Below are 22,168 nucleotides of genomic sequence, written 5' to 3'. Positions count from 1 at the left end.
TTTTGCTTCATTTTCATGATTAGCTGACTGTAGTTGACTAATGACTATTTGGACATTCAATATTAAATGTACTTGGAGTCTGAGGTGTACTTCTTTGTTCCACTTAGGCTCCCTGTGAACTTATTTCACTTTGGATCGACCATGTCTGTGTTTTCCTCCTCCATCCTCAGCACATTTCATGATTAATTAGACATTTTATCTCAATAATGATAATGGACACAGAATTTGGTCACAGAATGTGTTTCAGGTTTTCTCCATGATGCTTCATCACAGTCTGAAATAACCAACCTAAGGGAGAGATTTCACTGGTTAGAGGTTCTGAACGTCAGCATAGATTTATTGTCATGCTCTATGCCAAAATCATTTTTGGTCATTGCTTTGCACTGTATTAAACTAGTGTGAATTAAATTATTTAAGTACTAAAGAGGTACTAAAAAGTAATTGCCTTCTGGATGCAAGAGTTTTATAACTGTGGACATGTATATAATGTGTATAGACTTTTATTTAATAAACTAAACCAATCCATATAAGGCTCACATAAATTCTAAAAGAAAGTGGATTTTTTTGCATTATTTACTTTAACTATTGATTCACTGAGGAAGAAACTGCTTGTTGTGCAACTTTGAACGATGGCAGAAAACTATATGAATGGGCATAATGGGTCAATTAGCTGATTGATCTCACAGTATTTGCTGATTACATTTATAAGGAGCTCAAAGGTGGCAGAACTGTCTAAATGTGGCCAAGAGTTTAAAATAGCTCAATTAGTAGGGCTCTTTCTGGGTAAGTAGCACTTCCAAGTCTTCCGTTTTCCCCATCACTCAGCCTAATGATAGCAAACAGTTGGCATTCTCTTCCAAGAAAACAAGCCTGCTTGATATTTGCATGTACAATCAAAATAAGGAGAAATATAAATATTTAAAAGCGCAAGTGAAAAAAAGCCCATGATCTGATCTCAGCTAAAATGCCTGAGTGGACTTATTCCTTCTTTTCCACTTCATAACCCCAGCCCTCCGCCACCTCCATTCCCAACACCCCCGCGTTCCTGTTCTCTTGACACAGCTCACCCGAAGTCCCAGATCAAATCAAAACACGGACCCACCCTCCCTGAACCCAAATTACACGCTGGCTGCTGACAGGGAAAGGTTTGTGTCAGGGGCCAATCTCGCCCCAGCTGCTGATGGTGGCGTTTGTTGTAACGGCATAGGCTGCAGCCGCACTCTTTCTACGCTATTAGCCGCGCTGCTAACTCCTCCTGCTCCGGTCTCAGAGCTTGTCCTTCTGACGGCAAGCCGCTGGAGCGAGCGGGGTGACTTTCAGACAACATTTCAAAGCGAGACGAGAAAGACATGCTCAGTTAGTTCCGAGCGTGAGGAGGGAAAAATGGCATCAATGTAAAAGCTCATGCAGCGCACACAGAGAGACTAGGCCTGGGTGCCAGGGTCCCTACAGGGCGCTCATCGCATTATCGCTGTTTGTTTGCGTGGAATTAGCAGGATGGGTTTTAATTACTGCCATGTGCGTGCTGATAGGTGGCTCTGTAATCAAAGGGCCGGGCCTGTGGCATCAGTGCGAATTAATCCTCTACCCCCCTGATGGACAGACAGGCAGTTTTCAAAGCGAGTGACATGGCGCAGGGTTTGCACCCTCCCCGTCATGCAGCCTCCGTGATAACGGGCCTTGACACGGGAAATTAACCCCAAGTTCCCGGGATCCGGCGAAGTGCACCCGCAAATAGCTTTTTAATGTTGTGCACAAGTGCGAATGATGCAGTGTTCTGGTCCAGTTTTCCCAAGATAGATGGCTTAATACAATTCCAATAAGACGATAGCATGGAGTAAAAACGCGATTAGCTATGCTCAATAGCTACGATCAAATTAGCTCTCATACAGCCTGAGCGTTCCATGTAATTAGACACGCACACAAGGTCAGTTTTGAACAAACTCTACATGAAAGTCAACAAACTCCCACTCCTACTGCTTTAATATAGGCTATATACATAAAAAAAGAATGTCAGCAGCTCATCTTTAGTGAATAGTCATGCTTTTGCTTGGTAAAGACGATCAGCCCCAAGATCAACGGTTTCTTGTCATGTGCCACACTTCCAGAATTTCATTCATTACACTTTAACAGCCCAATGCTACCTTTTCTGAACACACACTCCAAATTGAGTTATTTTAAATGTTATTCCAACAGGACAATGGTTGTCCACAAACTGAGAGATTGCCTTGAAGACACAGAGAGGGAGAGCACTGCAATCCAACACTACTTATTTGATATTAAGTGTATATGATGTATAGGTCATACATCAAATTGATCCCAGCGTTCATTTAACAAGGTAGACACAGGTTGCAGTACAAAGGTACAACTGCTATTTTGTACAATTTCATGCTCTGGTTTGCCAGACCCAGTGGTGCTTGTATAACCCCAGGTGTAAAACCCTGGATCCAGCTGCTCCATGAAGGCACTGGGGCAAGTGCACCTATTACTATAAACTTGCTTTACGCACAGAATCAGGCAGCAGGTAGACGCCTTTTAACACTGATGGAAGACCAGTTTTCTCCTCTGCTTTCTCAACTAACTGCCACAACAGAGAAAAAAGGAACCGGCCTAGGAACGGCGTAAAAGGGGCAAAGATTAAACAAGGGCATTCCTTCCTGTCTACATAACAATTAATCACCAACTAAACCCGCAGTTCATACATATTGAAGCAGTACTACATTTAAGGCCTCCGTGAGGCTTCAGTGGGCTCTTTGGTTTGTTGCAGCGTTCCATTTCACTGGGCTATTCGCTTAGCATTAACAGCCCTTCAACAGACACGAGGACAGCAGTTCAAGCTGAATCACTTACTAAGAGCACAGCATCCACAATTTATGTTAGCTGTCTAATTATGCGAGGCGCAATATGCACTTTGGCGAAATGCATTCTCGCTGCTCTGGATAAACAGTTTGCACTTCCATAACTGATAACAGCACCATGCACAGAGCAAAGGTTGTATGAATTTTCTCAGAACACATTTTGGGTTGTTTTTCTTTCCTAATACTAATGAACCCTGTTGCGATGCAGAAAAGGGCAGCTGATGTGCTACAAATGGGTGTGGAGGTCTCTGTATCCATATCCAACCAAATATTTAACATTCTCTTCAGAGCAAGTGTTTATTTATTTATTTTCAGCAATCTGATTTGAACACTGGCAGAAAATCTCCACCAAATAAATAGCGGTATAATGGTGCACAGGAGTCACGGTTCAGTTCACACCATGGTTTGGGCCTCACAGTTCATTATGAGCCTGGTGCTAAGCGAACAAAAACAACAGATTTTGAATACCTAATGCTAGGTCTATTGTAATTAACTTAAAACAGACAGTAGTGCAAGTTACAGTTTGTCATAAAAAGTATTTTTATATTGGCCTGATTATTCAAAATATCAAAATAAATAGCTTGAAACCAGTGGCAAAACTAAAAATCTATAAATCTCTAAATACAAAATAAATACAATAACTAATAACATGCACATATTAAGAGTGCATTTGTAAGCGCTGTCACTATGATCAGGAGTTCACAGGTTCGAATTCTGTTCATGTAGCTTGCTATTGGCCACCGGAGCCCTGAGAGAGCACAATTGGCTTTACTCTTTCTGGGTGAGTAGATGGCGCTCTCTCCCTATATCACTCTAAAGGGTGATGTCATTCATCACAAGGCATCCGTGAGCTGATGTTTTGTAACTGAGTCGCTGCGCTTTCCTCCGAGTGCGCTGTGATGCTACTCAGTAATGCTGCATCAGCAGCAGCACAAAAGAAGCGGTGGCTGACTTTACATGTATCGTAGGAGGCACGTGTTAGTCTTCACCCTTCTGGTGTTGGGGCATCACTACTGATAGGAGGAGTCCTAAGACTGCATTTAAACATTTAAGTGTAAGGTGTTTCCAAGTAGAACTGTCTCCCACATAAGCTAAAGCATAGACTGTAAAGATGGGGGTCAAGTCCATGTGACCACCAGGATCCTGCCCATATTTCATATTGGTACATTTCTTTACGCAGAGCAAGCACAGTGACTGAACTTGACTTTCACTGTTAATGAAAAAACACAATTACCACAAGATTACAGTATAATTAACCCTACTCCAAGTCTGTACATACTGTGGCGTGAGGAGGCGGGGGAGTTGTGGGTCCGCCCCACGCCAGAGCGCAAAGCCATGCCTGTCTCAGCTGGCCCGCATGAGGGCTGATTGAGCCGCCAGTTGAGACAGGCATATATACTCAGCCTCTGCCATCATTTGGGGGGACTTTGACTGGGGAGCTGAGGGCTGAGGCTGCACGGACTCGTATTTAGCCTTTAAAGTAAAACTAAGTAATTCTACAGACTCTAGAGCCCCATTGGGCTGAGTTATGTTTTGAGTTGTTTTTGGGTGTGGTGGAGGGCATTTAAAATAAAAGGTATGATTTGAGTTCATTTACTCCCCGTGTCTGTGTATCTCTGTGAGCTTCCTCCTTCCGGGTCACAGTGGTCACGCCCCTAACCCCAGGGGCCTACCACAATACATTAATATGTCATTTATTGTTTTAAAAAATACCTGTGCCTTTTTTTTTAATAATCAGACGATCATTATTAGAGCTCTATTAGTATGGCCACAGCTGCCAGTCTTGATTAGACATATAAATTTTAATTTATTCCATTTTCTTTTGCTCCATTTACTTAAATGGGATTGGGTGAGCTGCACTGCAGCTAACCATCAAAGAGAGTGAAAGATGTTTTTTCGCTTCATGTTTGGCAATGTCTGCACTTATATATATATATATACTCTATGGCACGTACTGGACAAATACAGGTATTGTAACACCCTAGTAAAGGGTGTTTAGGTTTAGGTTGCCATTTAAAATAACTGAATAACAATACAATTGGCTATTGACGATACTATGATACTACTATGATGATACAGGTAATAGTAACCTGATACATTAAGACAACCAATTGCATGCATTACACAATATATTCAAAATGTCTCAAAATGTGTCTTCTACTTTTACAGAGATGAACAAAGTCACACACAAAGGAGAAGCTGGTCCAACATCAGCAATGACACTTCTCTGTGATCCTCCATATATGATATATCTAGGTGTATAAAGGAGTCAGATTGACAGGCTCGTCTGTATTCAGGACAGGCTGCTGTACAGCAGGTCAGAAAGAACAACTCTCTCCTCCTCAATCCCAGCTAATGTAATAAAATCATAAATGGCGGCATTAGCATGGCAGATGTCAGTTATTTGGCTCCTGAAAGCAAGGTCTTTAATCACAGGGAGCAATAAACAGCAGTGTGCTCCTTTGGAAAGGTGTGTGTGTGTGTGTGTGAGTGAGCATGGAGAGAAGCAGCTTCTTTGAATGCTGTACGCGCACTGCGCCGTGACCTGCTGTAATGTAATAAAGTCATCTTTATTCACTCACCGCTCCCAATTACTCCCTCTGGCCCCTGAGTGGGGTATCGTGTCATCTCCCTGGGGGAGGGGATGTTCCGGGACTTTCAACCCTCCCCCCCCCCCCCCCCCAACTCTCCCCTTACACAAGCCCTCACCCCCCTCCCCTTTTCCTCCTCTGCATAATGTGCACTGAAACCTCGCCAAAGGCAGAGTTAGCGCCTCAGCAAACATTGTACGAGCAATTAGCTGCCCCACCCAGCCGATCTGGGGTCAAAAAGAGGGATTCCTGGAGGGACAGATGGAGAGATGAACAGGAAAAGGTCGAGAAAGAGAGCTGGGGATAAATGTTAGGGCTTGTCTGATGATCGCTACCGGAACAGCTGGACAGAGGTCAGGGGACAGAAGTAAGGATCTGCCTTTAACTGTGTCCTGTTTGAGTCTGCACTTCCTGTCAAAGAATTTTTATTTGGTTTGATAATAAAGTAATTCAACGTATCAGGTTTAATCAGGTTCTCTCTACTTTGCTTGTTCTAGTGAGACATAAGTGAGAAAGATCAAATTATTACCAAACCTCATAATATGTTGAAGAAACCTGACAGTCAATCCATACAGAACTGACCTGTGCTTCATTTTTAACGCTGAAAATTAGTCTGACAGAGGCCACAACAATAAAGACCTTTTAGCCACACTGTAGCCAAAAACCGAACAAAGGCTATGATTACATTATAAATGTTTATATATATATATATATATATATATATATATATATATATATATATATATATGTGTGTGTAAAACTTGTGATGCCTTCAGTGAGAATCTACAATGTAAATAGAAATAGAAAATAAAGAATTGCGCATTGAATGAGAAAATGTGTCCAAACGTATGGCCTGTATGTGTATGTATATATATATATTTCAAATTTTGAAATCCATTTCCTTATTTACGTGGCCAGTTATTCAAACCACTCATTACAATGTCCCTATCACTAGTGATACCCCAACAACAGGAGGGTGATTATGGTGGAAGTTGATGTCAAACTTGGTGCCGTATTTAATTTGCGCAAAAAAACTAATCACACATTACTGATTCCAAATGAATCGTGTGCAACGCATTACCGTTGACAGCCCTTGCAAAATCTTCTAGTATATGGTTAGCATGTTTTCCACTTACTGAATATAAAACTCCAGGCAGACATTTCTTATATTCATGCATACTATACTACAACATCTATAACACATGCAGAATTCGTCAACCAACCCTACGCTCCTGATTGCCAGAGCATGAACATGCCAATCCAACAATAGTTCCTTCCACCCCCTGTTAGACTTTGAATTTATTTGCAGCCTAAGTACTAAACACTACACAGAAATGGGCAGTGGAAATGGCAGCAATCTATATATAAATATGTGTGCTAGTGAATCTATTTTCAAATCTGACTGCCACATCATTCACGGCTGGCGTCCCTGAGACACACAGCTGTTTGGGTCCTGGCTTGTACTTGGGCAGCTCTGGTTGGTCCTCGCACGCAGAAACACAGCTTTGCACCGTCGTTATCATAAAAGCGCCACTGTGCTGGACTGATGAACTGCAACTTTGACTTTATTTACTCACGAGCAGCTGTGCTCGCTCTGATAACATGGTATATTTGAAACATTAATAAGCCCAGGCTCCCAGCTGAGTGCTGCTGTTTCGCGCCTCGCTCAGACATTTAGCGGCACTTCTTGCATAAGGACCATGTCTTCTGGCCAGGTATCAGAGATGCTTTTGGTCGCACTGCCACCAGCCTGAATTATAAGCAGCATTCATGTGTAGATAAATCATTCCAAACAGAAGTGTCAAAGCATTTTCAGCCATTTTCAGCCCATTCTCTCGCAGGCCTGCAAAGCAGATTAGCTGATGTTCTGGCACAAGCAAATTTCATTTATTTATTTATTTTACGTAATTCGTTTTCAGAGCATATGCATTTATGTCAGCCTGCATAAAGCTGGAGAAGAGCATGTCTTTTGTTGGTAATTTTCTGACATAAGCGGGTCATGTAATAACATTACATGTCATTAATACAAGGTGGCTTAGATTGATATTACCCTGAATACATCATTAACAAACACTTGAGCTTTGATCATAATGGCACATTTACATTCCATCATATAATACAGTACTTTTGCACGGTAAATGATGATTCTGATGATGATGATGCAACCAAATTCATGACTATAACGAAAAATAATAACCCAGTGAGTTATTTACCCAATCAAGAAAAGCCTCCTTGAAAAACTCAGGGAAAAGGTAATAAAGTTGCTGTACATAATTTCAATTGAGTAGAAGTTTTGCAAAAACAAACAGATTCCTTCCTGACAGGTTTTTGTACTCAAGCTTGGCCATGTAAACGGGAAATAAACATTGGAACTTGGTCTGAAAAACACAACAGTGTAGCCAATCAGCAATAGGAGGTATTCATACTTCAACAGAACAGAAGAAGAAAGGAGCAGGAAAGGCATGAAAAGGGATGAGGATGTAGGTCTATGTCTAATAGGTGAGAAACATAAACAGATACTATACTGCCAAAAGTATTCGCTCACCCATCCAAACCACTATACTCAGGTTCCAATCACTTTCATGGCCACAGGTGTGTAAATGCAAGCAGCTAGCCATGCAGACTGCTTCTACAAACATCACTGAAAGAATGGGTCGCTCTCAGGAGCTCAGTGAATTCCAGCATGGTACTGTGATGTGTTGAGTCGTGAAATTTCCTCCACTACTAAAAATTCCACAGTCAACTGTCTTATGTGATATTATTACAAAGTACAAGCGAATAGGAACAAAAGCAACTTGCTCAAAAAAAAAAAGCAAATATAGTGCGCAGAGGTTGCCAACTTTCTGTAAAAAGTTGCTACAGACCTCCAACCTTCATGTGGCCTTCAGATTAGCTTAAAAACTGTGTAGAGAAAGCTTCATGGAATGCGTTTCAATGGCCAAACACAAGGAAGATGAGCAGATACTTGGCAGTATATAAAAGTTGGGAAAGTTTGTGATATATTTAAGGGTAAAACTTCTGAAGGAACACTAAAGAAAGTGGCGTGTTTGGTCATTCAGCTGCTGTGTTCTCCAAAAACATATATATCATCTTTAATTGCAGATCATTGTTTTCCTTTACGATAAAGTGAATTGCAAAGTGAATGATGCCTTCAGCTTCCATCCGTCAGAACTTCCACTTTTTGGACAGCCCAACACGCAACTACCAATAGTTTTGCATCATTCTCTTCCAGACAATGGATATAATCCTATTAAAATTAAGATATGGGAAATAACCCAAACCCATAACTTTGCACCCTTGGCCTCCAGCTGTGGCATCACTGAGACTAAACTCATGATCTTTAAACAGTTGGACCACCATTTAGATGGTTGCTCCATTGACTTTCACACTCTCCCTGTATTGCTTTATTGGAAGGTTTTTTGCCAATAGTTATAAATCAGTGGTATGTGAGTATAAGCTGGTAAAACTGGTTGGTTTTAAAAAAAAAACTTGTTTTAAAAGCTCAAAAGTTCTCTTTTAGGCTTGGTCTTAGCATGGGCTGGAATAGACAGCTGCAGAGGTTGTTGTCACTTTTAGACAGTAGACATGTTGCCGTGACAAACATAGTGTGTAGTGAGAGAGAAGCCAACTCTGTGTGCACAAGGCCTATCAAATGTCACTACTAGAACTGAATTTAGTTCTGTGTGAGTCAAAGAAGTGCTACACTGATAAAAATAAAGGTGCTACAACTAGTTCTTTTTTTAGAGGAACACCAAAGAAATCCAGCTTGGATTTCATAAAGAACAACCTCTTGTACAAAGTATTCTTAAGAAAAAAACATTAATGTACAGTTTGTTCATTTACCTATTATTGTACAGGGTAAGCCAAAAGTCGCTTGACACCCTTTTATTTTAGAAATTTAATATGGAGGCCATGTTCTGGAAATAGTCTAAAAGATAGATAAAGTTATTTTTTTCTTTCCCATTTCCCTCGTTTCTGTAAATAAATGAATGACATTGGATATCAGCATGTAAAATGTCTACTTATCATGTCATATAAAAAACTCATGCTACATGTATGAATAGTCAAATAAAGTTAATAAATGAAGTACACAAAACAAAGTTATTTTTGTTAAGTTTGAATTCTCGCTCCTACAGACCAGTCAGACACTCCTAATCGACTCGTTACCTGTATTAAAGACAGCTGTCTTAATTATCACCTGTATAAAAGACTCCTGTCCACAGACTCAATTAATCAGACTCTAACCTCTACAACATGGGTAAGACCAAATAGCTTTCTAAGCTTGACAGGGACAAGATCATAGATGGGTACAAGGCTGGAATGGGCTACAAAATCATAAGTAAGACGCTGGGTGAGAAGGAGACAACTGTTGGTGCAAAAGTAAGAAAATGGAAGACATACAAAATGACTGCTGATTTACATCGATCTATGGCTCCAGGCAAAATCTCACCTCGTGGGGTATCCTTGAACTACAACTACAAAGGGGGAACTTGCTAATGATCTCAAGGTAGAAGGGGAATACAGTTAACAAGAAAACCATTGGTAACACATTACGCCATAATGCATTACAATCCCACAAGTTCCCCCTGCTCAAGAAGCGCAAGTGTTTATGGGCAAACTTACAAAATCAGCAAGGGATCAAATAATGATTTCCTTCAATGTATATACTTATATCATATGCGTTATAAAATATACATGAGCTGATACCGAAGACCCATTGTTTATCTGTGTATAACAATAACAACCTTTTCACCATGGGATAACCACGATTCAAATTCAAAAACCTGCAGAAATCCAAACTGTGCACTCACACAGACAAACAATAGTCTCGAGACTTTTGTGGATGTAGTCTGAAGTCACTGCCTTCCCTGCTGTCAAATACAGACCTGACAAGCAAGGTAAAGGTAGAGTGCACACACACACACACACACACACACACACACACAAGTATAAACACTCTTTGCAGTGATAATCACATTCTGGAGCAGGATCCTCTGTGGCTCTGTGAAATGCTACTTGTCTGAGCTCTCTGTGCAGAGCTGTTATAGGGGAAGCGTGAGAGGAGCAGCGTTACGCAGCCAGCTCTCACCTGCCTCTCTCCTCCATGCCACAGCAGGCTTCACTAGTACACAAACACACACACACGCTTCCTTTAAGGAGAGTGAATACAAAACCTCAGTGAAGGTGATAGCTTCTTCAGTTCTAATGAATAACTTGTCTTTTTCTCAGAGACAGTATAGAACAAGGACTGGAATTTTCCTATCATAAAATTGATAAAATGCAGATTAAAATAATAGATGTTATCAGTGCTGTTGCAGGCAGACAAACATTACTTAGCCATTTAGCAACTTATTTTTTAATAGACATGTTTAGAGCTAGGAAACAGCTGAGAATCACTGGTTAATGGTTTTAAAAAAGAGGCCAATAAGGACATCTGAGTATAACTGTCATGTATTACTAAAATAAAGTTATTTGTCATTATTTGTTCAACTTTTACACAGTGTTTAAACCTCTCGGTGTCTCTGACAGGCTCTGATGCTGATCTGATTACTGATTATGCTGATCCCATTATTATTAAAAATCAAAACTTTTAAAATATTCAGAAATATTAGCTATCATTGGGTTGTACCATATACTGCTGTATATTACACACACTGTTGCATTCACATTATGTTATGAACCAAAGTAGAACTGAAGTAGAACCCACTCTTGAATATTTTCTTCAATGTCAGGCTCAAACCTGAGATCGCAGTCATGGGAATGTTTTACTAGAGATTAATCATGGATATAAAAGCCACAGTGGTCTGAAATCGTGTTAGACTTCCCTGAACAATAAAGACTCTTAAACCTTTGTGGTCCCGAGTGCTCTTGATGACATTACAAGCCTGATACAAACAGCTCTGAGCCAGCTTCCTCTGCCTAGCAAAGAGGAAAAACAAGTCTAGAGGATTTATAGCACTATTCGTTCTAACATTTTTAATGCTAGCATGGTACCAATGGTACCACTACTAATACAAAGTCTTATATCTGGTGATAACATACATGAAATTTTCTTTCATTTTACCATATTGAAAACCTCTGGAATATAATCAAGAGGAAGATGGATGATCACAAGCCATCAAACCAAGCTGAACTGCTTGAATTTTTGCACCAGGAGTGGTATAAAGTTATCTAAAAGCAGTGTGTAAGACTGGTGGAGGAGAACATGCCAAGATGCATGAAAACTGTGATTAAAAACCAGGGTTGTACCACCAAATATTGATTTCTGAACTCTTAAAACTTTATAAATGTGAACTTGTTTTCTTTGCATTATTTGAGGTCTGAAAGCTCTGCATCTTTTTTGTTATTTCAGCCATTTCTCATTTTCTGCAAACAAATGCTCTAAATGATTTTTTTATTTGGAATTTGGTAGAAATGTTGTCTGTAGTTTATAGAATAAAATAGCAATGTTTATTTTACTTAAACATATACCTATAAATAGCAAAATCAGAGAAACCGATTCAGAAACTGAAGTGGTCTCTTAATTATTAAGACTTAAAGACTGATTTTACTTTTAAGAAGAGCTTGAGGAAAAACTATGACAATTTTAATTTGATGCTGTTTTATTCCACTGCAATAGGTCAAATGTAAGAATATCATAGTATAGTACAACATTGCAGTGTTATCTCACCTTGGTAATGACAGCACTTAGGTAGTTGACAAGGTTGTAGACAGAAGACTACTAGCATTAGCTTTTAGTCCAGTACATGCACAATGAAGGAAGCAAATACTAAAAGCATGACTGCTGGGCGTTTGGAATTGGCCTGTTTTACAGCTCTGCTTTGGTTTTTCTTTTGCCAGATTTTTCTTTTTCTTCAGTTAACAGTTCTGAACTCTTATAATTCAACAGTGAATAGGCAAGTTCATGATGGTTAATTTTGGCAATTTTATCACCAAACAATATAACGGTTGTTATCTAATAAAAGCACACAGGGTCCTACGGATAGTTCAGCTGAAGTGGGGGTGGTCGAGTTCACCTGTTGAGAGAGGAGTGTGAGAATGCTCTCGTGTGACAGTGTGTGATGCAGAATGCTGCTGCGGTAACCTGATCCTGACAACACACCCACAGCGGTCCATTGAGAGCGAGGCCTGGAGGAGTGACCTCATCAAAACGAGACAGGGCCTAAGCTCCAGTTCAACGGCTGTAAAATCCCTTAAGCTCGGGGTCAGAGCAGGTCATAGGAAAGACAACTCTCTGTGGTGCCTTGCCAAAGCAAAGAAGCACACTCGGCTGGAGATCGCCACCCTTTTAATAGGAGGAGGTTAGAGGGCATGAAGAAAACAGGGCACTTCTCTGAGCACTGGTCGTCTTGCCCTGGTTCTCTTGCACGGTCGGTGTCCCACATTCCGTGCAGGGTCAGTTGATTTGTAATACGGCCCTGGGGCATGCTATCATCAAGAAACTAATGAGAAATGAGAAATGAAAAAATACAAGGCTTTGTCTTCATTAAGAGGAGGGTCATTTAACCGTGGAAGAAGGGAGAACCACACCTGCTGCCTTTCTTTTCTTTTTGGAAGCATGCAAAGCTGTGACGGTTCAGTGGCAGCAGGACGACTGGCATAAAAAAATTTGACTGAGGCCAGTTCTCTTGTAGACCCGGCTGACACACAGCAAATGAAAAAGACCAATATATCATAGAAGAGCCCTGACCTCGGCAGCAGTGCAATAGAATTAAATAGATAAGACCTGTCATATATATTGGGGGGATGAACTATTTCAGACTGACTTGTCACGCTTATATGAGCTTCAGGTATTGATTACCACCAAAAACCACTTTCATTACGTTGCCATGGCATTTCGCGGCGAGAGCCGGCGGGGAGCGGCGCTGTGGATTGTCATGGTCAATGAACCTCTGGAATGAAGAAAGGGCTTCCATTCTTTTGCGGGACCTGAGCCTCCTCCAGCACAAATCACGCTGGAGGTACTGAGTGAGACGAAAAGCAGAGAATGTGGGAGAAGGCATTACGGCTGCATGACTAATTGTCTCCAATTCAGGCAATCAAGACAGACCCACTTCCACACACCAGGAGGCTGGGAAAACAATATCACAATGAGATCGAGATTGTTCTTCAGTTGGTTAGGAGAATTAAATGCACGGAGCGGCGTCAAACATGTAGGTCGCTGCCCTTCTGCCAAGCCAAGCTTTAACCTCCTGCCAAGAAAACATAAATCAATTATGGCGGAAAGGTAAACACTTCCCCTTTGGTAGCTCCTCTCTCGCCTTGTCCCTGCTGTCAGGTAATTTTTTACACGGTCGCTAATATATCCTGATGGAAGCGAGATGAAATTAGTTGAGTCCTTTTAATTAGCTTGGGGGTCAGTGACAGTGATGCTTGCACGTGTTTATCCGGTTAACATCTTCAAGAAGGAAGGAGCAATGGAATATTTCAATAGTTTATTTTATATTTTATTTAGGGGATTTTTAAAAAAGTATAAGTGTTCTTCTATTTAGATTTTGAAATATCAACCTCTTTTAAATGTTTGAGAAATAAGAAATCGTATGTCGAAAGCGTATGTTGCACCAGGTGAAGACTAGCACATGCCTCCTCCGTTACATGTGAAGTCAGCCGCCGCCTCTTTTTTGAACAGCTGCCCCGAGTACACTCGGAGGAAAGCACAGCAACTCAGTTCCGATATATATCAGCTCACAGATGCCATGTGCTGACTGACATCAACATTTGGAGTGACGAGGGGAAAGAGCGCCATCTATCCACCCAATTATGCTCTCTCAGGGCTCTGGCAGCTGATGGCAAGCTAGTGTTTTCCCGACCATAGTGTCGGCCTGCTGGACCACTCAACGCAACATGCTGCTAAATCCCACGGTCATGTTTATTGTGGTGTTGTGACTGCAGTGCATTCATTTATGTATGCATGGCTTGAATATTGGCTCATTTAGTTTACATTAAAACTAGGTATCGAAATGCTGTAAAAATATATTATTATAAAATGCTGTGTGCCATTTACCACATAAGTAAAATGTCTGAGCTGAGAATGATGTCAAATGGGAGTAACAGTAGTGTCTGGGTTAAACATTTAAATAATTGTACTTCAAAACACATAAAAAAAAAAAAACAGAAGACTTAATTTACCAAAACTGGTATACTAGTGTTATATTTTGTGAATCCAATCAAAATGTATGTACCACGTTATCAATGTTCAAATTAGGGGTAAATAAGGGTATAAGAATTTCTATTTTCAATTATTAAATTACATTTAGTGTTGAGTTTAAACACCACCCACTAGATTGCAGTGTTCTGCTCTGTCGTCATATCACACTTATCAGATTGGATAAAAAAGTTTTTTTTTTATTAAAATTTTATAATTATAACAGTGTGTTTTTCGTTTTTTTTTATTTGATTTAAACAATCACAATATATCAACTTGCTTACAGTATATGGAAATAAATGGAAGCATAACTCCTAAAATAAGAGCCTAAGTTAGCATTGCTCCAGGTTAACACTGATAGCTGCAAAAACGTGTCCAGATTTAAATAATACTGTGTGTACGACATATTTCATAAGACAGACAGAACTGGTGATAAAGTGTTTAAAGCCTGTACTGTTTTCTACTACTGTTACTATGCAGTTCAGAGTTCTTTCCAGTAATTCTAGTGTTTCCACTGCTAAATCCAGAAGTCAATGGTAGTGTTGTTTGCACATGTTTAAGCATCAGATTTAAGAACAATGCAGCCCAAACTAACAGATAAGTTTATTAGGGTGTTGTGACTGCAGTACATTCAGATATGGGCCAAAGCACAAAACTCCTACCCAGAGAAATAAATAATACGTGTCTTGAAGATGTGTTTGAAGATATTGCTATAGTGCTCCAGAAACTCCTTAGCCTCTGGGGCACATTAAAAGAATAAAGCTAATTATTACTGGAAAATAAAACACTACTGAGTCTCCTGTGAGGAATGGAAATTAATATTTAACTGCTGATTGATTTAACAATGCCCTACAGTGAAAACACCCATGGTCGCAATACAAAACGATTCCATTTCCCACTGCTTCACAGATTGAAAAGCGGTTGGAATGATTAACCATCTCAAAACAAACTTTTATGGTAAGTTTATGTCGTCCGTTGAGTATTGACTGGCCCATCCACACTAGCATGTGTCCATTTCCAGCAGGAGCAGACTGCAAGGAGGGGGTCGGGACAGTCACAACCACAACAACATTTATCATGGCTGCCACAACAACCATGGCTCCATTCACCCGCAGGGCTAATGAATTACACACCTAACAAACCAGAAGTAATGATGCGGATGCGCTGGGCTGGGAATGCATACCAGTGAGGAAACAAAGCATCAGTCAGCCAGATCCTTCCCCCATCAGAGAATTATACAGAGAATATATTGAGCAGATATGCCATTATAGAAGTGCTGATCTTGGATTAGGAGTTAAAAAATTCACTTTGTAGAATTATTTCCTTTTTTTTTGTGTTTAGTTGAATGCATGGTATGAATGTTCATTCCGTATGTTCCAGAATAGAAAAAAATTAAATAGGCCTGGACAAAAAAATAAATATGTAATAAGTGTTAAGATTATTGTGCTGCACCCTGCAATAGCAATGTTCTTTCTAATATATTAATACTACAAAAAAACAAGCAAGCCTAGTTGTGATAGACCGCCACTGGCTGCATAGAATCGTCAATAACATTTCAACAATAATGATAAAATATATGGTCCTGGCATAAAACGATATTGCATTAAATATTACATTTATGTTTCATTTTTTAATTAATGTAACCTTGCCCAGTAAAAGTCTCAAGCCCTGTACTCTAAACCTTAAAATGTAGATAACAACCAACACTAAATGGGGAAAAGGTTGTAACAGTATAGAAAATGAAATGCAGTGTTCTAATGTTTACTTTGACATTTAATAAATAAGTATTTTCCATACCGCCCAAACTAGTTTTGATTTGCGGTTGTATTTTAATAAGAATACCAAATACATATACAGTGTTTAGATGTGAAGAGTTCAGGATTTTATGAATATACTACTGTTATTATTTGGGTTCTATTATTGAATATTGTATAGGGAAATGAATTGCTGTAATGTATGCTAACAACACTATAGCAAATCTCAATATGACTTTTAGCCAGGATGCTAACTTTGCAGTAGCAATACTGTTCAAGGTCAGTATTGCAACTGCTGTAGCAATGTTGGTTTAGGATGATGAGGTATCAGTGAGTATCACTTTAAAATGTCCCGATACCAGTAACGTTACGATACTTTGAATTCGGCCCCATTACCCAAACAAAACTTTTTTTGATACCTTTTTCTAAATTGGAACCAAAAAAATACAAAAAATTATAATTATTCCCACATATATTTAATTAAAAGCCAACATTTTTTTGGCTTTCTTGGTCACATGATATCATGTTCAGTAGCTCCTTCATTTCCACTCGCTGTTATGTTTATGTGGCTCTTTGTGGATTTCAGTCGGTGCCTTTTTGGTATTGAATTTTGATATCCAGCCTTACCAGTGGGCTAATATCTTGAGTGTTGTTCTGTCTTTAGGAGTAATGCTGGATAAAGCTGGTTGTCAGTTTTGTCATGTTGTGGTAGAGATGTTGGTCACCCCAGGTGTGCTATCACTCTAAGAACTATTACTAAAAGTAAAGTATTCTAGAACGTTTTTTTAAGAATTTAAGCATTGAGCCGACATGCTATCACTGCAGACTTTAAAGCACACAATAAAATGCCACTGTATGACTTTGCTTGGCAATAACATTTCAAGCATGAGGACACAAGAAGATATTCTCTCTGCAGCACATATACTGATTAGCTTTGCAGTAAGATATAGTCCTCAGGCCGTCAGCAAAAGAAAATATCTCTTCTAGACAAAAACACATTGGTCAACCAAAAACGAAACTGCTGCTATTATTCTGACCAATAATTGCCTTTTGCTGGATCACATGAGCACCAAGATTCTCAACACCCGCAGAAACACTCATCTGGATATGTGATCATACACAGTCCATGCTGTAAATTTTGGAGGGAAAAAATAAGTCTGATCCAATTCTGTATCAAAGCTAGCCTGAAACAACACACACACACAGTTCTGTGGTGTTGTTGGCCTTGTGATCTGTCCTGTGGAGTAGTGGAGTGTTTGAGTAGTCTCAGCATGACAGTCTACGGTGATTGATTAGAAACAACTTAGTTTTTAAAAAGGTACTTTCTTAATATTCTTAAATCATCTTAAAAAGTTACAAAAGTGATACAAAGGGCTCTTAAAGTGATAACATAGAAGGACCGCCTTAGAAGAACTTTTGTCATGATCTTTCTAATCTTTGCATACAGTTACTGTTTTGAAGAGGGTGAGAAAAAGTCTTTTTTTTTTACCTTCTCAGAAATACTGTGATTGCTTTGAGCAAATCACAGACTTTGTATGATCAGTTCTTGATTGGTCAATACTGCAGATTATATAGGATTATGTAGGATTAACGTATAATATAGTGTAAAGTCTCATTAGACGAAAGAATCCTTCAATCTGCTATGGCAGTTAGAGAACAGACTGACCTGCAGGTATCCAGGGGTCTGTGGACGGCCTCTGCTTGGTGTTGACCTGCTCCCAGTCAAAGTCGTCATCCTTGCCTTGGCTGTATCCGCACTCTGCGTATGGCCGCTCGAAGTTACATTCACCTGTGCAGAGAGAAATGGAGATGAACTCACAGTGTTGATGAGCTCAGAGCAACACTACATAGAGTGAGTGCACACAAGTCTAATAGAAGAGTCATCATCAATCTCTGTCAGCAGAAAGAGGTCCAGCAGCACTCAAACACAGGGGCCCTGTCACTGTAGAGTATTAATGCTGCATAAGCAGCAATTAATCTAATTCCCTCTCTGCAGGTTCCCACGGTAGAGTATAATCACTGCTTATTGCCCTGACTTCATCTGTTCCTCAGTCAGAGCATGCTGTACACAGTCAAGCAGCAGTATTACACAGCTACTCTCACAATGCGGCCTGCAACTCTGAAATTACAGTTAATCATTAGAAAACGTTCACCTATGGCATGTTTGGTGTGTTGTTTTGGCTTGTGTACTTTATAAACAGAACTACGGTATGAATATTATGTATCAAACAGGTAATATTTACCCCAAAAATGAGCCTTGCAGAAACCATGTCAAGCTGCTATGTAGTCTTAACCCCATGCACGTGTGCTTTCTTGCTTTCTAACAAATAAATCACTGGTAAACTGGATCATGGATACTGATATGGATTAACCATAACAGTGTTTCACTGCTGCTGTTCCTCCCAGTCACAGAGCTGCAGTGAAAACATACAGACTCAGCATGTCAAAAAAAAACAGTCAAATTGAAACCAACACACAGGCCATGTCTGTCAAAATAAAAGTCACTAATATAAACAGACTGTTATAAAATAAAAGACACTAAAACAAATGCTGACCAGCAAGGTGAGGCGCAACTGTATCTTAAAAAAAGTTGGATTTGAGGGGATCGGGGGGTGGGATGGGGTGGTAAAGGTGGGGAAAAGTCAAGTCAAGGTCTCCACCTGTAGCCCACACTAATTACAGCAGATCTCATGGTGTGGCGCTCATAAAAGAATAGAATTAGAAATTGCTCGGATATGTCATTATATAATAACAGCTAAAATACATATATAATAACAGCTGTGGATAACAGCCAAGTTACTATTAGGATAAATTAAAAAGTATAAGCACTAAACTCTGCATATTATTTATATGAGAGAAATGTTTCCATTTTCCCGTTTTATACCAACAACAACATCAATAATAATAATAATAATAATAATTGCTGCTCTGTTTGTAGCTGTGCTGTTTGGCTTGTAAGTGTTGCATTGTTGCTAGGTTACCTGTGTGTGGCGGAGTAATACATGGAGAGATTCGATTACAGTGCATTACTGGCTGATCACACTGATCATACTTACAGTGCATTACTGGCTAATCATATTGCAGGGTCGAAACTATATAATGTGCATTATTTAGTTGAAGAGAGGTTTATTTTATATTTTTATATTTTAGAATGAACAGAAACAGCATCACAGGTGTACAAGGGGAGTTTCTAGCCAAGGAGAAGAGAAACTGCTGCCTTGCTCTCGCGAGATTTTACTGTTGTATGTCATCGTAAAGCCTACTGTTATAAAATAAAGGGCACTAAAACAAATGATAAGGTTGTGTCAAAATAAAAGTCACTAACAGAGGAACCAGCAGACTAATAATAAGTCACTACTACAAAACGTACAGACAAAATAAGGGTCTGCACCACACACATTCAAACTTAAAGCTAAATTGCTGTACCACAATTTCTCATCTTCATCTTTTTACCTAACTTGTGAAATGATCTGATCTCTGACCCAGATCTGATCGAAACCATGCAGTAAAAAGTACAATCCATGATAATATCACAGTCATCCAGAAAGACTCAATGACAGTATAATTGTTCTGATTCTCACTCCATCATTCAACACAATGTTAGTTAATGTGGGCATTTGTGAGAACAGGTCTGTTAAATGCGCTATTTTCTGTGTGGGTTTTAATATTGTAGTTTGTTTATATGAACTAGATTGCAAATGCTTAATGGCTAAATGTACATTATCTTTTACATCTTTTACATCTTTTACATCTTGTACATTTTGGATGCCACACACGTCTTAAATGATTGACTACATTTGTTGTAGGGTAAATTGTAGAAATTGTTTGTTCCTTCAAGCAAAGCTTCCAGGTGTGTACAGTAGCTGAAAAATAAACACCTTATACAATCCTTTTCTCTCTTAAAAACAGAGGTACATGAAGAGGAATCGCTATGTCCTCTCCTGCTCGTCTTTGATGTTTGATAACAGACAGGTTTGCAATAAATGGCTTTTTGAGTTCCATCAGAGGGATATGAATATAGCCACATAATTGCTCTCTTTGGTATGTGGCTTGGACTGAATGCAAGCTTTACACAGCGATTCTGTATTAAAAACGGCAGAAGAATACAAACCAGTTACGCTCGGCATTTGCTTCAGTCGCATTTTCATCTCATAAACATGTTGCGAGGGGCGCAACAGCAAGCCGTAATAAGACACAGCTTACTTTGACGCCTGAGAGAAATGCTCAAATATTGTTTCAAACTCAGCGTGACATTCCGCGAATTGGACAGAGGATTTGAAGCAGCGGCATCAACATTGTTCCCTGGAAGGCACAGAAATCTTCCATATATTCATATGTTTATGAAATGCAAAAATAAATCCTGTTTTCCCAGCTTTGCTATCAACATACCCGGGAGCAGAATACAGTATCTTGTTTATCATCCTTCCTCAGATTAATGTAATGATTCCCTGAAAATAACACAGGTAAATATATTTAGGTGTCCCATAGGCTATGACACCTTGTCTGAGTTTGAAACCTAATCACAGCGAGATGCGCGTAATTCAAGCCCTTGTGTTGGGAGAAAGCTGTCATCACCTACAAGACTGCCACAACAGAGACGCAGCAAGTCTCTGATATCTGCTTTTTTATGTTGACAGCACCGAGAGTTTCTCTCCCCAACGTTAAAAAAAGGTAGCACATTTTACAAAATCAGCTACTTTCCACAACAAAATATCAGTTTCTAACACTTGGCAAATTATATTAATTTGTTTGTGGGATTTACTCTTGATCTTTTAGTCTGTTTGCCTTGAAAAACACTTCTTCTGAGGTTCTTGATGAGATTATTGTTTTGTGGATCCTGGTCACCTGTCAAACATGACATCTTTTTTGTTTCCTGAACTCTTCTTTAGTTTTTTTCCCAGTCTAAATCCATTGTTGAAGATTCCCAGCAACAATACGCTTCTAATTGGTTAAAATTCTGCAACACAAATTCTTTTCTATTTTATTTGTTTGTGGGAGTTCCCTTTGAGCTTTCACTCTGGGTTTTGATAACATAACACCCAAATAAATCATTAACATGTGCATGATTTTTTTTTTTCACACAGCCTAAATGACAAACAATATGTAACATTGGCTAAAGACATTTTATATGTCTTTTACAATTTATAACAAATACGAAACATTGGCAGAAAGATAATTTGTCTATACACCGACCCGATACAGCAATGCTGCTGGAGTTTTAAAAAACTGGCTGTCCACTATATTGGATACTTCTACCTAGCTACTCCACCTGGTAGCTGTAAAGTCACAGACAGAAACTCTAATCTGTTGTGTTGGTCATTCTCTTGAATGCTCCACTCGTATCAGAACAACAAACTGAGAATGACCCACCACCCAAATAGCACCTGCTCTGTGGAGGTTCTGTGACATGATTCACAAAGAGCTCCCATCCACAACCCTGCCTGATATGTACTCAAAGTGTACTAGTTGCTTTGTAACAGTCTCGGTTGAAATTATACTTAATTTCTACATATCTGGGTTGCACACATTACTGTTCGAAAAATGATTTCCACTTTAAATCCATTCTTGGATAAGTCCCTTCAATGGTCCAAATCCCTTAAAACACTCCTCTACAACTGAAGTTTCCCAGTACAAAGCCTTGAAAAGCTGCAGAAGTTTTTTTTCTCCTACTCTAATACAGCCAGACAGACTAAATCATTAACTAAATTAACTCTGAAGCAAGTGTGTGGGAAGGCAAAATGACTCTGTGCTGTGCTGTTCTGACCTCTATCCTACAAGGACACACAAAACAACAAAACAGCCTTAATGGCTTTCAATTTA

The 22,168-nt window shown here is 39.5% G+C and overlaps 1 protein-coding gene across 16 annotated transcripts in view; it reads right to left on the bottom strand.

The window, feature by feature from the left end:
* The window catches only part of ptprma (protein tyrosine phosphatase receptor type Ma), a 278,929-nt gene that overhangs the window by 195,855 nt on the left and 60,906 nt on the right, over window positions 1-22,168 (bottom strand). For all 16 annotated transcript variants that reach the window (XM_049480692.1, XM_049480695.1, XM_049480693.1 and 13 more), the window contains exon 2: window positions 18,015-18,137. In XM_049480692.1, the coding sequence (XP_049336649.1) occupies window positions 18,015-18,137 (123 nt within the window). The remainder of the gene's footprint in view (window positions 1-18,014; window positions 18,138-22,168) is intronic.

The sequence above is a fragment of the Astyanax mexicanus genome, chromosome 6 (genome assembly GCF_023375975.1).
Source record: "Astyanax mexicanus isolate ESR-SI-001 chromosome 6, AstMex3_surface, whole genome shotgun sequence".
NCBI lineage: Eukaryota > Metazoa > Chordata > Actinopteri > Characiformes > Acestrorhamphidae > Astyanax > Astyanax mexicanus.
Note: the sequence above shows the minus strand (reverse complement) of the source record. Positions and strands in the feature narration are given on the sequence as shown.